Here is a 15,178-nt window from a genome sequence, read left to right on the forward strand (position 1 = left end):
GCTTTCTCAATCCAAATGAAAGCAAACCTTGCTGAAAGTTTGGCAGATTTCCCAACCTTTAGTATACAAGTGGTCATCTTGATTTAAACAACAAAAACAATCATAACAGGCAAAGGAGCAGTCCAATTACATTGGGCACAGGCTCAGCAGGACACACATAAACCTAGCGGAAAACATCAAAAGTCTGGTTGGACAAGGAAAAAAGCAATTTCAGTGAAGTAATTTCATTTCTTAGAAAGGTTGTGCAGTCACAAATAAAACAAAGTTTTCATTCAACAATTGTCATCTGAAGATGTTAAAACTGCAATTCAGCACTGATTAATACAGTTTTTATTTGCACTAATTTCCCACTGTGCTGTTAGAAGCAGGATAAGAAATTAATGTAATTAGTTTGGAAACAACCATAGTCAAAGCCATAGTCACAGCCTTTGAATATATGTTTACTAGTTGTTTATGTCATTTGCATTGTGACAGCTCTCTTCTTATAGATCTTCTGTTTCAAAAAGAAAGAGAAACAATACTAATTTTCTTTATGGTCATTTAGTACACAAGACTAAAAGAAAAGAAAAGAGGAAGGGAAGGACAACAACAGCAAACAATAAAACAAACTCCAAAGCTTTCTCCCTTATCCTCTGTGAAAAAGTAAGAAAAGATGGGGAAGAAATACACTGACAGTATGCAGGTTGCACATCCAACACAGTCTCATTCTAGAGATACTTCACTACATATTTATGACAGTTTATGTGTCTAGCCTTCTGCCTGTGTGACACAAATACATCTGCATTCAATAATTCCCCTAGAGAGACATCTCAAATCTGAAGAATCACCATATTAGCCTTAAACAAATCCAAGTACCTTTCTGGGCAACAGTATTTTTAGACCAGAAATTACTCCTGAAATTGGATTTAATCTTGTAACTTTAGTGAGAACTATTATTCATACCACAATTGTCTAAAAATAATTAATATCTCCTAATAAACACTTTGTTTACATAAAGATAATAACATTCTGTTTTAACATACTACATCTCTAGATGTAAAATTCTTCAGGTCCAATGTTCAACTATTTACTGTACTGATGAAACTAAAAAATTCACAATGTATACTTTTCAGGCAGCAATGAACTGGTCCTTGTAGAAGATACAGCAGTAAAAATTAAACCCGGTGTTAACTTTTACCATTCCCTTTCTCTTCAGAAAAGGTTTCTGTTGACACTAGTTTTATTGCTCTATTACATTTATAGATAAATATTATTGGATTTCCCTACAGAAACTGTACAGCATGAACAGAGATGCTGGCTAAGAAACCACAATCAAATGACAAAAATTACTTGAAAAGCAGACTTACCGTTTGTAAGGTCACTTTCATGAAGACAAGCTGTTTGGAGCCTGGATTTTAGGGCTACAATGTGAAGCTGAAGAGATTCTGTTTCTCTCACTAATACTTCAACTCTGGAAGCTGCAAGTTGGTAGACTTCCATGAAACTTTGAATCACAGCCTTTAAAAAGTAAAGTAAATCATCAGTGCCAGACAAGCTATACTTAAATGCCAAGTAGCATACATCCAAAATCATTACAGAAGACCTAATTTTTATTAATTGGAAAAATCAAACAAAAGTTGTAAGCCAGGCAAAATTTCAGCCTCAGGACTTAAACAAAGGTCTAACACAGGATTCTGTACTTCTTCAAAAATCTGAAACATTAATAGCATCGAGGAAAAGCAAATGACCGTGCAGCCCAATTAGAAAGTGAGCTGTTTTCAAACATGCAGTATTGCATTGAAGAGTTGATACTATTTTTTATTTTATTTAACTACAAGACTCAGTGCATATTCAATTTATGTTTATAAAGAATCACAACACAATTTCAGGTAAATTTGCATACTTTCAAAATGAGTCATCCCACTTCATCTTAGGGAAATTAATTTGGTAGCAACAAAAGAAACACAGAAACCTACAGATCTCAGAAAGTAAATAATCTGATTACAGTATAGCTGAGAAAATATAATTGTTTTCATGTATATAGTGTAAGAATGTCCCAGTCGTGTAATATTGATCAGACTCATAATAAAGTTAGCAGCACAAGAGAGAACAAATGATTTGACATTACTGGTAACTTTATATCTATCCTAAATAGTCTAACACTGTTGAGATTATTGGTCTTCTTTACAACTGGTTAATCACATTTTATAAGTTACAGTTTTCCCATTTGAAATGACCTGTAGTGAGTTGCAACTGTAAGAACATAGTACAGATAATATGAAACTGACCTTCTGAATATGCCTGTGGTACAGACTTATAAACTTAGTCCCACAAACAGGCACTCACAAAGGTTTTTCCTGTTTTCCTCTATGTTCTCAAACACACTACTGCTTTTCAGAATAACAGCTAGCATCACTGAAATCAATCAAGTTATTTCATTATAGTGAAGTGTGGAAAACTGCCATGGCAAGTCAACAACATCATATCTTTATTTATCAGAAAGAATATCCGAAAGCTTTTAAATACTGTGGTGCTAGCCCTACAAGTGTATTCATATAGCTCTGCAAGTCTGCTGGTGTCAGCTCAAATCCTGATTTCAAATTTTTTTATTTTACATTCAACATGACTAAAATGCTGGATCTATTCAGAAAAAACACCAAGCAGGAATGGGGATATATCTCTATATAACACTGCCTGAGAGTCTTCAAATGGCAATGACCCACATGTTAAAAATGAGATACGTTGAAATAGGACTATGACTTGGGCTCGTGACCCATAAACAAGGATTATAACCATTGCATAACAAGCTGTGTCTCAAATCTCCCAGAAATCTAATTTGTTCCTTTAATTACGTCACACATGATATTTAAAGGTTTCACTGAACTAGAATATAGAGACATTACTTTAACTTCTTCCTTTTACCTCTACTACTACAAAGCTAGTGAAGCCACTAACCTATATACCTTCATCCTACATCTCCACAGGCACATTAAGTCCATGCAGTTATCTGAAACAGCAGTTTCTAATAATTCCTTGCTGACCTACTCATATATTTAATTTGTTCTCTTGCTTAATGAATTTGAAAATTTTAAATCTAGGAAAAATGTATTCACAAGCTTTTCTTTTCAGACATGGCAATTGTTTTTTTGAATAATCTAGATTTCTTTTTAGTCCAGAAGGAAGTGGTTTTGCAGTTACTAATGATTCCTTACTGATGTGGAAGTTATGCACCCATAGGTACACACTCTTTCCAGTATATCACAACTCGCTAGCAAAGGGTCAGAGTTAGTTTAGGTCACTCTTGCTCAGAAACAGGTTAGAGCAAGCATTATTTTTGAGTCTTCCAGTGGGTGGCATGAGCGTGATGAACATTTCTTCTAAATGACATCTGAGGAAAGGCAAATACATTGGGTTTTCAGATGTGCCAATGGAAGGCACAAATGATTTTAAGTAACTTATGTCAGTCACAGATTGTCTTCAACAACACAAAAGCTCCCCTTACTGGGAAGCCTGATACACCAGGAGGGAATGGGCATAGAGCCTCGCCACTTGTAAATTATGCGATCTGTCACCTAATGATTCAGTGCATCTGTTATGGAGTTCACAACTTTAATTTAGATCCCTATTTGAACATTATAGATACAAATACATTGGCAGATCTGGAAACTGTTCTGTAATCAAGAAAGTCAATTGACAGAATCTCCCAGAACATAAATCTAGCTCTGCAGAAATATTTTCCTCTCTGATAATGAGAGTTTTCTTTTGTTTTTAAGTACACATAGCAGTAAGATGCATATAGTTTTTAAATATACATAACAATAAGATGTTTCAGCAACACTCCTGATTAATTTTTATAATGTAAGAGTTGGCATTTATACACATCTACATGGTCTGCATTTAAGCAAGCACTTCTGGTTTTGAATGTGCTTGTAACAGTGTGACGTTACAACTGGGAACAGACCATAAAACAATAAAAATTTGTCTTCAGTTACAGACAAAATGTTTGAAGAATACACACCCAGAAAATTACTTGTGTTCAGAAAGGCGAGATGTAGTGATCCCCACCTTATAGGAACCAATATTACTGCAACTCATTTTAAAAATCTGAAATATTTTCAGACAGTTGAATATTGTAAGAAAGTTAGTGGGCAAAAGACTTAACCTAGGAGGCCACAGAAATAGTGGAGTTGAAGAATACTGATTTTAAACATTACTGGCTCTAGATATCCCTGCTTGTGAAAGGGGCTTGGACCAAAGGACCATCAAAAGGCACTTCCAATCTTAACTTAATTCAGAGATTACAAAGTCATTCCAGGGATGAAACACAATCCAAGTTATTAGTTGAAATTTACATAGGATTGTCAATTTTAAGAGCACAAATAGTAAGTAATTGCTCCACATTAATCAAAAACAAAGAAGAAATAATCAGATGCTGAAAGGTTTTTTTTTCAGAGATCTCTTTCCTTTCTTTTCACTCCGCAGAATGCTTTAATGTATAGAAGATGTCACTATTATTTGTGACATCAACATCCTACATCACATACTATTAATACGGCAGAAGCGAATGGTAAGAGTGCTTTTAATGCCAATGGTGTCTTCAGTGTGAGAGGAGACCCCTGCTCCAGCACTACGACAATACACAGGCATCTTCATGAACACAGATGCATGACTTCCCAGATAACTGCCTACAACTCAAGATAAAAACATATTCCTAGGTTGACATGGAAGAAGGATGCTTTTAGGCTGAAGGCACTGGGCTAGGAAAAAAATGAGCAACAGTGCCCAAATTCAAATATAACTTTCAATGGATGGATTATTTTAAGCCTAAGTACTTTTAACAATCTCTTTTTTTTACAGCTATTGAACATTTAAAACAGTATCGCCATCTAGAAAATCCCTAAGAGCAATTTAACCACCCCCGAGTCCAAAATCAGAATTTTTTTAAAAATCAGGTGCTAGTTATATCATAAAGGAACAAAGCATTTTAAATTTTAGATCTTTATTTAATTAGAAAAAGGGCCTCTGAAGATTTTGAGTGGAAGAAGGGCTTTATGACCTGTCCTAGGTTGCAATATAGATGTAGTTAAGTATTCTATTACCACCAGCTGTGGGCCGTTAGCTATTATCAGCTGCTAATGACCCACCCCGCATGACAGGCAATGGGCCATCAGGGACCCACCGTGTGACTCATGGACTTATCTCATCCCATTGTGGGATGCTCTGCCGAGGAGGGAGGAGCCAGGTGTTCCCACCTGGATATAACCTGGCCTTGGAACTGCCGGAGCTAGCACTGTCTACTGGGTTCCCAGAGGACCAGAGCTACCACTGGATCTTCAGCTGGAGACTAGACCTTCACAGGATCACTGCTTCAACTGAACTACTTCAGTTGGACTGCTTCTACCACCCTAACAGGGTGTTAGGTTGTATCTGACTTTGTCAGTGCTTTTTCCTTGTATTATTTCACTTATTTTTAATTTCAATCTTGACTTGTGATCTCCCACTGGTTTGTTTTCAAACCAATACATGACCTGTTCAGAGATGACTCCTCTGATGTCATATGAGGGCATGCATAAAAAGTTTTTGCTTTGAGTACAGGCTGGTGAAGATGAGAAACCGAAGTTGAGAGTAAAAATAAAACAAACTAAGTTGATGCTGTTTATAAACTACACACCAGTGAACATAAGCGCAAAAGAGCAATAATGACGCCATGCTTTCTTTCTCCATATCAATCTTTAAAAGGACTGAAAACACTTAAGCTTAGAACAGTTCTCCAGGGAATATGTAAACCCATTTTTTTTAACATTCCTTCAGTGTATTTTTGAATAACCAGTCATTGTCTAGTTCTGTACACCATTTCTAGAACCAGTAATTTTCAGGTGCATAGTGCTATAGATGCTGTAAAATTGCATTTGCATGTATTACTGGCTGTAAACCTACAAGACTGAAAGATTCCAATCTACAGGAGTACTTTATTTAAAGAGGAAAATGTCTAATACTGACAAATCACATAATCTTCAAGAAATTGGAAACACAAAAAGAAAACCAATCTTTTTTAAAAATTAATTTATGAAATTCAAAGGTTATTCAAACTTCAGCTGTTCTCATTGAAGTTACAGTAGAAACATACAAGAAAAATACAGATCAGCATATGCAAATCAGCAGACTTCTCATCAAAGTGTTAATGTATTTATCACCCATTATAAAAAAGGACTATTAAATTCCCAGTTAAGACACTACATGTGGTCTCCCTTGCCCTTAGTGTTTGGCCATTGAGAACACAGTTTAAAAAAATTATTTGGATTATGAGCTCCAAATTGCAGTAAATGAAAATTTCCACTTAAAGTTTTACACTACTCTGAAGTTACAAATAAAATACAAAATTATTAAAAGTAAGTTTCTTTATTTTTATATCCATGTAATAACATTAACTCAGGATTTATTTGGCCTGCTGTTATCATAGAACTGCATCTCAAGTTTGGAAGGACAAAACTAAAGGAAGGAGACCTTATGCTGAAATTATGCTTATTGAAAGGTGTCAAAAAGACTAATAGCCTGACAATATAAGCATCAACATTGTAACATCAGAAGCAGCAGCCAGAATAATAAGACTATCTGCTTTACACAATATACTTTAGAAACCAAAAATGTGCAGAAAAGTTGAAATTTGTGTTTCACTGCTTGGTTCTCCTTTCAGGAATTGCTCAGCTAAACATAGTGTTAGCAGGTAGTAAATTACCCAAGGAGTGCATGTCCAAAAAGATGAAATAGAACAAGAGAAAGAATAATGAATAGATTTCAGAAGAATGAAAGATTAACGCAAATTGACTAGATTAACTCTAGTAACAAACTGCTTACATGAGAATCTGAAAAGACTGAGAATTTCATTTAGGTACAGAGTTTAGCTGAAGCAGAATTCAGGCAAAAACAACTGGTGTGAAAGCAAAGCTCCATGGAGTGGAGCTCTACATGCCTGTCATTACTGCCTTGCTTTGAACTGACACAAATAAGATTCATTAAAATGAGTCCAGAAAACAAAACATACATCAATTAATTTTTGTCTTCAGAAACAAGATTTCAGGATAATTATTATATATTTAATTGAGCTATATTTGGAGAAGAAATGATTAAAATTAATTTCCCCCATACATTTTAGCATTTGAAAACCCATTCTGGCTGCCTTGACCCATAGTCCAAAATGTCTAGTGGCAGCAGTGGAGGATATAAATACAGCAGCTTCTCTGGCATGGGGGAAAAGACCTCAAGGGAAACTGCATTCAGCAAAATTGCACTTTTGCAGCTGTTTGGCACTTCTTTAATGATCTATTCTCCTTGTATCTCATTTCAACACTAAACTTTTTGTTCAGTTCCATTCAAGCGTGGCATGCACAATTTAAATGTGCCAAAAAGCAGGTCAGTTTTGTTACAACTTTTTTTCCCCCCCAACGAAAGCTGACTCAGTGCCACACACGGGACCTAACTCTATCCCCTTCGCTTCAATAACAATTACTTTACCCTGTAGGTCTCAGCGGATAGCCCAAGGGAATGAAGCTCTAAATAAAAGGCTAGATTCTCTGCAAGAGGTAATGACATGACTTCCTACAAGAAAATTGAAAAGGGAGCATTGAAATTGACAGCGACGGAAGGGAAAGTGCTTCTATTGGAAACCACAGCGGATGGGCATGACAACAATTGCCATGAAAATTATTACAAAGTGTAAGACTTTCAGAAATTACCTCAGTCTTTTAGAAACTGATAAATTAAGACCAATGTGTTTAGTTGGTATGATCAGGTAGAAAGCATCCTGAGAATTTTATAGCAAAGGAGTTACCTGCAGCCAGGACTACTTAAAAATAGCACTGGACTACACAAGAAAATTGTCACTTAACAAAATTAAGGAAATGCAAGTTTTTATAGGCCAATAATGTTTACATGCAAAGACCATTCTCACTGTCCATTGCACAGAGTCAAGCACAGTTGCATGCAAAATGTAAAGGAGAAACAATCCCTGCCCCAAAGAACTTGCAGTTTAAGCTAGAGCAATGAGGAAAATGTTACCACTACACTGAACTCTTCTCATCCTCTTACACAGTCTTGATTACAAATGAATATTTAAGTTTGTAAGGAAGGGTTAGAATTTTTCAAGTAAGTGGTTTTAGTGAGAAAGAAATGGAAATTGAAAGAAGTTTCATGCTGGTACCCTGTCTACAGCATCTTTTGCAGTGTATATTCTAGACAGGGATGAAAGAAAGGGAGAAGGATAGTCACTGAAACTACTATAAATTCCACATTACAGTGAGCATGAAAATCTACCGAATGTGAGCACAATGTATTACCACTGACGAGAAGAACCAAACAGCAGCAATCACTACAGAAAAGTCAGGATGTAGTTTTATTATAAAACATTACAGTGTCCCATCACACTTTCAGTCTTAAGGAGAAAGAAAAGAGTAAAACTTCTCATCAAAATTCAGGTGAAATGTCAAGTTAAAGTACAAGTTGTCTGAATCTTGATGATATTGCTTTTGGCCTACTGAAGTGACATCATGGAACCAGAAAAAACATACAAAAGCTGAAGTATAGAATTTTGTTTTCCACAACCAAATACACATTAGTAAAATAAATATTAAAAAGCATAGTCTTTCCCATATTACGGAACTCCTACATATGGATATCTTATATGAACAAAACAATTTTTATAAATAAATGTTACCTAAACACTAAGTCTTAGTTGTGTAAAATTTATGTATTAACAATAGGTGAATGTGTAGGAGAATAATTAAGGGAGGGAAGAGAAGCAGACAACAATCTATCAGATTACTAAGTTAAAAAGTCTGAAGCAATTTCCCATGGAATGTAAATGTGAGCTCCCTAGAACTCCTCTGCTCTCGGAAATGCTATCCACAAACTATCCAACGTAAGTAACTAATTCAACTATTTGCTAACACAGTCGTTTACTGAAAATTAGAATAGTTCTTTCATTCATATACTTTTCATTTCTCTTAACTAAGACCAATCTCATTTACTTTTAGAAAAGAAAAATGTTTTACTTGTGAAAAAAACACTTGATCTAACCACTGTAGAAAAACTTTGTCACTGACTCCAGGAGAAAAAAATAAACCACCCCACAAAATCTGGGCTCAGTATATAGACATTTCCTTAAATGTTTTTACTAGAGCTATGAAGAGGTATAGATTATTCCTTTCTGGCCACAAGAAGCAGCTTTTTAATTGCATATTAAAACATTCTCAAACTGAAGTATTTTACATATAGATAGAAGGGGGAAATGTGTCCACTTTTTCTTTTCCATGCAAAAACCTGAAGACAGTCTGTGCTCTAGTTGCCATTTACTAGGAGAGACAAAGGTCTTTTCAGGCAGGTTTAGTCAGTATGACAACTGCAATTATGTGGCTCATACATAATTAGGACTCACTACTGAGTCCTAATATTTGTATCCGATTTTACATGAGTGCTCAGGTTTAAACAGCCTAGGGGTTAGAAAAGTCTGCAAAGTTTTGTGAAATACCTGCTTCATTTCTTTTGCTTTTCTTAAGAATGCTCATGGTAGCACTGCTTTTTAATTCAACATAAGTATTTCATCCTACATACTGCAGTATTTTGTGGTTTTGCAACAAAATTCTAAAGTATACCTGTTATGTACAGAAAATTCATTTTTTCACTTTGACTTCTCACCAAAACTCCATTTAATTGCACAAATTCATGATGCCAGCACAAGAAAAAGCAGTAGTCAGTCTCTCTAGAGAACATAATGACCAAGAAAAGTTGAACTGCATTCCTCAAATTCATGGCCACACCCTTAATCTAATGTTCAATGCCATATATAGAATGGATGGGTGTCCTCCCTTCATTCTGCCTAAACTCAAATGTTAATAACTAGTTTGCTTCATACATTATTAAACTTTACAACATTTTAAAAAACCCCAACAACATGGCTAGATTTTCAGTCAGACTTACTTCCCAGACCTAATTTATGCTATGAAAATGTTTTACTAGAAATTTCAGTGACAACGACTTTTGTTCCAAAACAGGAGGAGGAAATTTAAAGAACACAGTACACCTAATACTGACTGTCACAATGAACATACACATTATTAAGCGGAGAGCCTGGCAAGTAAGGTCCTTTCCCTGGCCAATAGTCAGGAATCGGATTCAATTTCCTAGAAGCATAAGAGATAAAGTGACTTCCTGAATTCTGTTTATAAAACTGGATACTTTTAGCAACCATGAAAGGAGAAAACAGGAGAATAGGCACTGGTGAGATGTGTTTGCTTAGAAAGCATGAAGTATTCTTCACTAACAGGATCAGAAGTAAAACATCCAATATCATGGGGTGTTGTAATGAGATTGAGAAAGCCCTTTCTAATCTTTTTACTTTGGTAATGACTGCAGGCATCACAATATCATGTACTTGAGCACTGATCTTAATGGTGCATCAACAACAGCAGCTGGTTCTTATCCAAGTATCCGGACTGAAAGGCCTAACTTAAGTTAGATCATCCTAACTTAAAAACATGCAAGAGAGTAGCATTTTTCAAACTACCTTTGATGTTAAGTGGTTACTATTTCCTCCATCTATTTTTCAGAGCTGGACCACTACTTGCAGTTAGGTAATTTATGAGTAATTGTGCCTATGAATGTTGGTAACAGAGAAATCACTACCATAGCTTACAGATTCTAGAAACTACAGACACTTTCTACTGTTTTCACTTTCTTGTAGCTCAGAAACGAGGAAAGCAACCTGAAAAGAAACTTCTGATGGAATATCCAAGAATGGACAGTGATTATGACAGTCAATGCCAAAACATGGCTAGTATAAAGACAGTAAACTGGAAATATTTAACATTAACATAATAACACTAAATTAAATAGTAGAAGCCATTTTCAAAACAAACCTAAAAATAGTTTTTCAGAAAGTGTGTAGTTAAGATGTAGAAGTCCTTTCCGCAAGTCATGTGAAAATGCTTGCCTTTATGTGGGTTCAAAGAGCAATAGGACAATAAATGGGTGTTTAACACAAAAACATGATTTTTTTTGGAAGATTTGTCAATTAAAATGGTGAAGACTGGGAGAAATTCTGGAGATGTTTTAGGCCTGTTTCTTTTTTTCCTTTTTTCTTTTTGTTTTCTTTTTTGTTTGTTTCGTTTGGTTTTGCGGGTTTTTTTTTCTAATTGGTTTTGGTTTGGTTTTGTTTTTTTCTTTTTTTTCAGTTTTCCCTGCCCAATCTGTTTTTAACAGGGACAACCAGTTTACTGCTATTCTATGTGCTCTCTAGGCATTAAATATTTATTCAGTGCCACAGTCTATTTCCCAAAGGAGTAAAATTGTGGCAAGTCTCATGTGGAATAAAGGCAGAAAAATCAAGCATCTAGGACAGTGACCTTTGCCAAGGTCCAGGCAAACATCACATTTTGACCTGCAGGAAAATCTCTTCTCAAAACCCAGTCCTGTGGTTTTTGCAAAGCATGTGTAAAAACTTGAAAATTTAAACTCCAACTTCTAATCTTTCGCTTACACAATATTAATCCAAAACCAAAAATACTACTTTGAGATTGGAAAACTGGGTGAAGGGAAAGTCTGGCACTTTACACTGTGGCAATGGCAGAAGGTTTTGCTGTCTAATGTCTCCCTTTACGACTTGTCAATTAAACTGAATCAGGAAGAGGGGGACTCACCAATGGATGCTGGTACTGGCAAAGAACACCCAGCTGCCTCTTTACAGAGAGAAATCAGAACAGAAGAATAGTCTTCAGGAATTAAATCTATGTCATACGTTTGCCTGCACAGGTGGAAGGAATTGCTCTTCCCCCCTGATCTTTACTTTATCAAAACTACACTTTATCAAAAAAGTTATGATGCTGAAGCAATCCAAAGGAATCTTAAATTCTGTCAAAGTTCTAGGAGGATAAACAAATTTTTCTCATTCCATGGATATTATCTTCTTAAAAGGTGTAAAAGATCCAAACCTTTGCAGGTAAACTTGCCAACATGCAGGCTGTGTATCCTTATTATTTGGGTTTACACAACAGTTCCACATTCACCCTATTTGCATTATAGTCTGGAGCACCTTCCAGCTGTCTCCATTCCCTCCTCACCCCCTAATTTTTTACCACCTTTTTGCTTCTAACAGGGAGAGACCAAAAATGAGGAAAGAGACCATAACAAAGGGAGAGTTGTAAAGTACTATAAGGAAACTGGGTACTGCAATGGACAAGTACTGGGTGCCCTCCTTAAAGCATATTAGTCCTGGAACACCTACAGCAGAGATTTTATGAATCCCATGAATTTGTGCTTTTCACGGTCCAATATAATGTTGGAATTTTTGATCTTAGGATACTAGTAACGCATGTCACTTGACAAGCAATCAATTCAGTATAATTGAAAAACCAAGACAACAGCTTCAAAATAGCTTGTTATGATTCCTGCAAAATAACAACATAAAAGATGAAATTTGTAAGTAATAACATATGTGAATCTATAAGCCAAAAACAACAAAGCACCATTAAAAAAAACCCGAACACCCCCCCGCCAAAAAAAAAAACCACCAAAACCCCAACAAAAATTAATTGGTGATAAATTGTTAGAATTTGGTAAAACAAAGCACGTTAACTTCTATCCTTTCAAAACTTATCCTTTTCAAATTTCACTTCAGAAGTATGGCATTTGGGTTGCTATCCCAGTCCATTTCTTCAATATCTGTTAAGTGTGGAAATAAGAGAACAGCCTGTTTTTTATGCCTAGTTTTATATTCTGAAAGGTTTACTGTATTTTTCTTAATCTTTAAGTTGCATATTCATTGCTATATTTTTGCCTAACTGCTGTCACTTATATTGTCATCCAGAAGGGCAAATCAGGGTCAGTTTATGTAAGTGGCATCAATCTGAAAAATCTTCATCAGTCTTTATTTCAAGGCATTATGCAAAGAAAGCTTGACATTAAGACAGCCTTAACTGACAGCAAATGAAATCAATCAGCAAATCACTAAGCCATAATAAACTTGCTCAAGTTGTAGATAACCCTTCCTCTTCCAGGTCTTTAACTACAAGGCTCACCAAATGCAGTATCTGGGCAGAAATTTCTCCCTCAATTCCATTACAAAATTCTTTTACTAGTATAGTGTAATATTTAATAATTGTTTTTTACTCTGTAAGCAATTGATAAGAATAACAAGGAGGCCTGTTTTATAATAATGGACTACTAAGCAGTTAAGCAAAAAAAAAGACTAAACAGAAGTTTCAGCGTTTGAATAAGGTTTTCTTCTTCTTCAATGTAATTAAGAATAGAAAATAGTTTGATTCTGTTTCTTCTACTTAAACATTTGTGTAATACAGTCTACCACCTTATTAGCTTCTATTGCTTAAACTCACTTGTTCAGCATTTTTTCTTAGTTTTTGAAATTAAAAGAACCAGTACAAAAAAAGTAAGACTCCAGACAATTCCTAATCTTTCACGGTATAAACCTCATGAATTTGATTTGTAACCCACATGATTATCAACAATTAAACATCTCTGCTTCTTAATGGACATGTCTGTGTTACAATGGTACACACTGCACACTCAAACAAAATACAGTCACAAAGTTACACAGTTGTTATCTGTTAAAATTACTCCTTTTCTGAAGATACTGTGCACAGATAAACCCATGCAGTTCTGAAAGACAGGATTTCTGAAGTAAAAAAATCTACCTAACAAGGTGCTGTGAAAACTACTTTTGATGTCTTCTGTGATTAAATGATCCTTTATTTTTGCAGTTACAGCTATTAGGAGTCTGCCCTTATTCACTGAGGCGGATTTGTATACATATTGAGATCATCATTATTCTAAAGTAATTTTTCTCATTAAAGAATAGTGAGTAGCAAACAAGAAAGATGCTTCCTGCTTTAAGATGCAGCAACCTGGTAACCAGATAAAAAAAAAGTCTCAGGATTACAAGCAAAAGCAAAACTAAATAAATAACTTAGTGAGTTAAGATGATATTTTACACAGTTCTTAAAGAGCTTTCTTGCATATTAGCACAGATAATTCCTAAGACATCACCCACATGCAACAGATGTAAATGTACAAAAAAGTCTAAGTGGACAGATAGTTACATGATTGCTTGACAGGTCCAAGAAAGAAAACTTTACATTGAGGAAAGTTAATGAAAGGTTAAATGATTATATACTAGCTTTGGCATTCAAGATAATCAAGATAATCATCATCTTAGCTGAAACATTTTTACAAATAGTGCTTATGAAAGGGGCTGGACAAGAACTAGTAGTGTCACAGGCACAAAGAGAGCTTTCACTACTCGATTAATTGGTGATTACAGACACTGACTTTGATATTTATGGTCTCCACAAGGCCAAGACTCAGCATGGCTGGAAGTGCAAGAGTCTACCAGTCAACTACAATGCCCTCTGAGAAGGTTCTTCATATAATCTGTCCTAATTTATTAGTATGAAGAAAGGCAAGTGAAGAAACAAAAAAGCTCAAGGGTGGCTGAGAAAGTGACGGAAAGAGGCTAATGACAAGGACTAGGGAAATGACGAAAGGAGAGAGAGCCCCTAGGGGAGAGGCAGGAAAAGACTGCTAACAGAAATGCTGTGAAGAGGAAAGGAAGTTTGGCAGTTAAGTGGTGGAAAGGAGAAGCAGTGTGAAATTCAAATTAGAGAAAGCAAATTTCCAACATCACTGGCACTTAGAAGATACCTTTTTAAAGTTTTAAACATTATTTTCCTAATATACATTAATCTTACATTTTAAAGTAATTATAGTTGAATTATGCTAAAATGGCTTCTAAACATTTAGCAGCATGATACAACATATCTAGAACCACAACTCCAGATACCAGCTGAACATATTCAAGAAGATTAAATTAGAGTTCTCCATGTTACACCTCTTCAGTCTGGTTATTCAGACTTTACTTAGCTGTCAATTATTGCTTAACTCAAGTACCAACTTTATATTTGATAAACTGGAGTTTGCAAAAGGTCAGGGTTACAAGAGGTGATGCCCCATTCTAATTCTTTTGAAACATTTACTTATGAGTATTTCAACTCAAAGTGCAAGTGTAAAGTAGCAGTCAAGTAATAAAGAATCACTTTCTCTTTAAACAGTATATTGAAAGACACGCTTGTGGTCAGTCCAGAAGCACTACATTTTGACACTAGGTAAGAAATTAGTCCTTTTGGAGAGGAGAAGA

At 35.3% G+C, this 15,178-nt stretch overlaps 1 protein-coding gene across 1 annotated transcript in view; it reads right to left on the minus strand.

Moving 5' to 3' along the window:
* CCDC171 (coiled-coil domain containing 171) overlaps nt 1-15,178 on the minus strand; it is a 160,889-nt gene that overhangs the window by 21,953 nt on the left and 123,758 nt on the right. Inside the window, exon 24 of the mRNA XM_085042372.1 lies at nt 1,347-1,497. Coding sequence (XP_084898498.1) covers nt 1,347-1,497 — 151 coding nt within the window. The remainder of the gene's footprint in view (nt 1-1,346; nt 1,498-15,178) is intronic.

Source organism: Lichenostomus cassidix, chromosome Z (assembly GCF_008360975.1).
Source record: "Lichenostomus cassidix isolate B80296 chromosome Z, HeHo_3.0, whole genome shotgun sequence".
NCBI lineage: Eukaryota > Metazoa > Chordata > Aves > Passeriformes > Meliphagidae > Lichenostomus > Lichenostomus cassidix.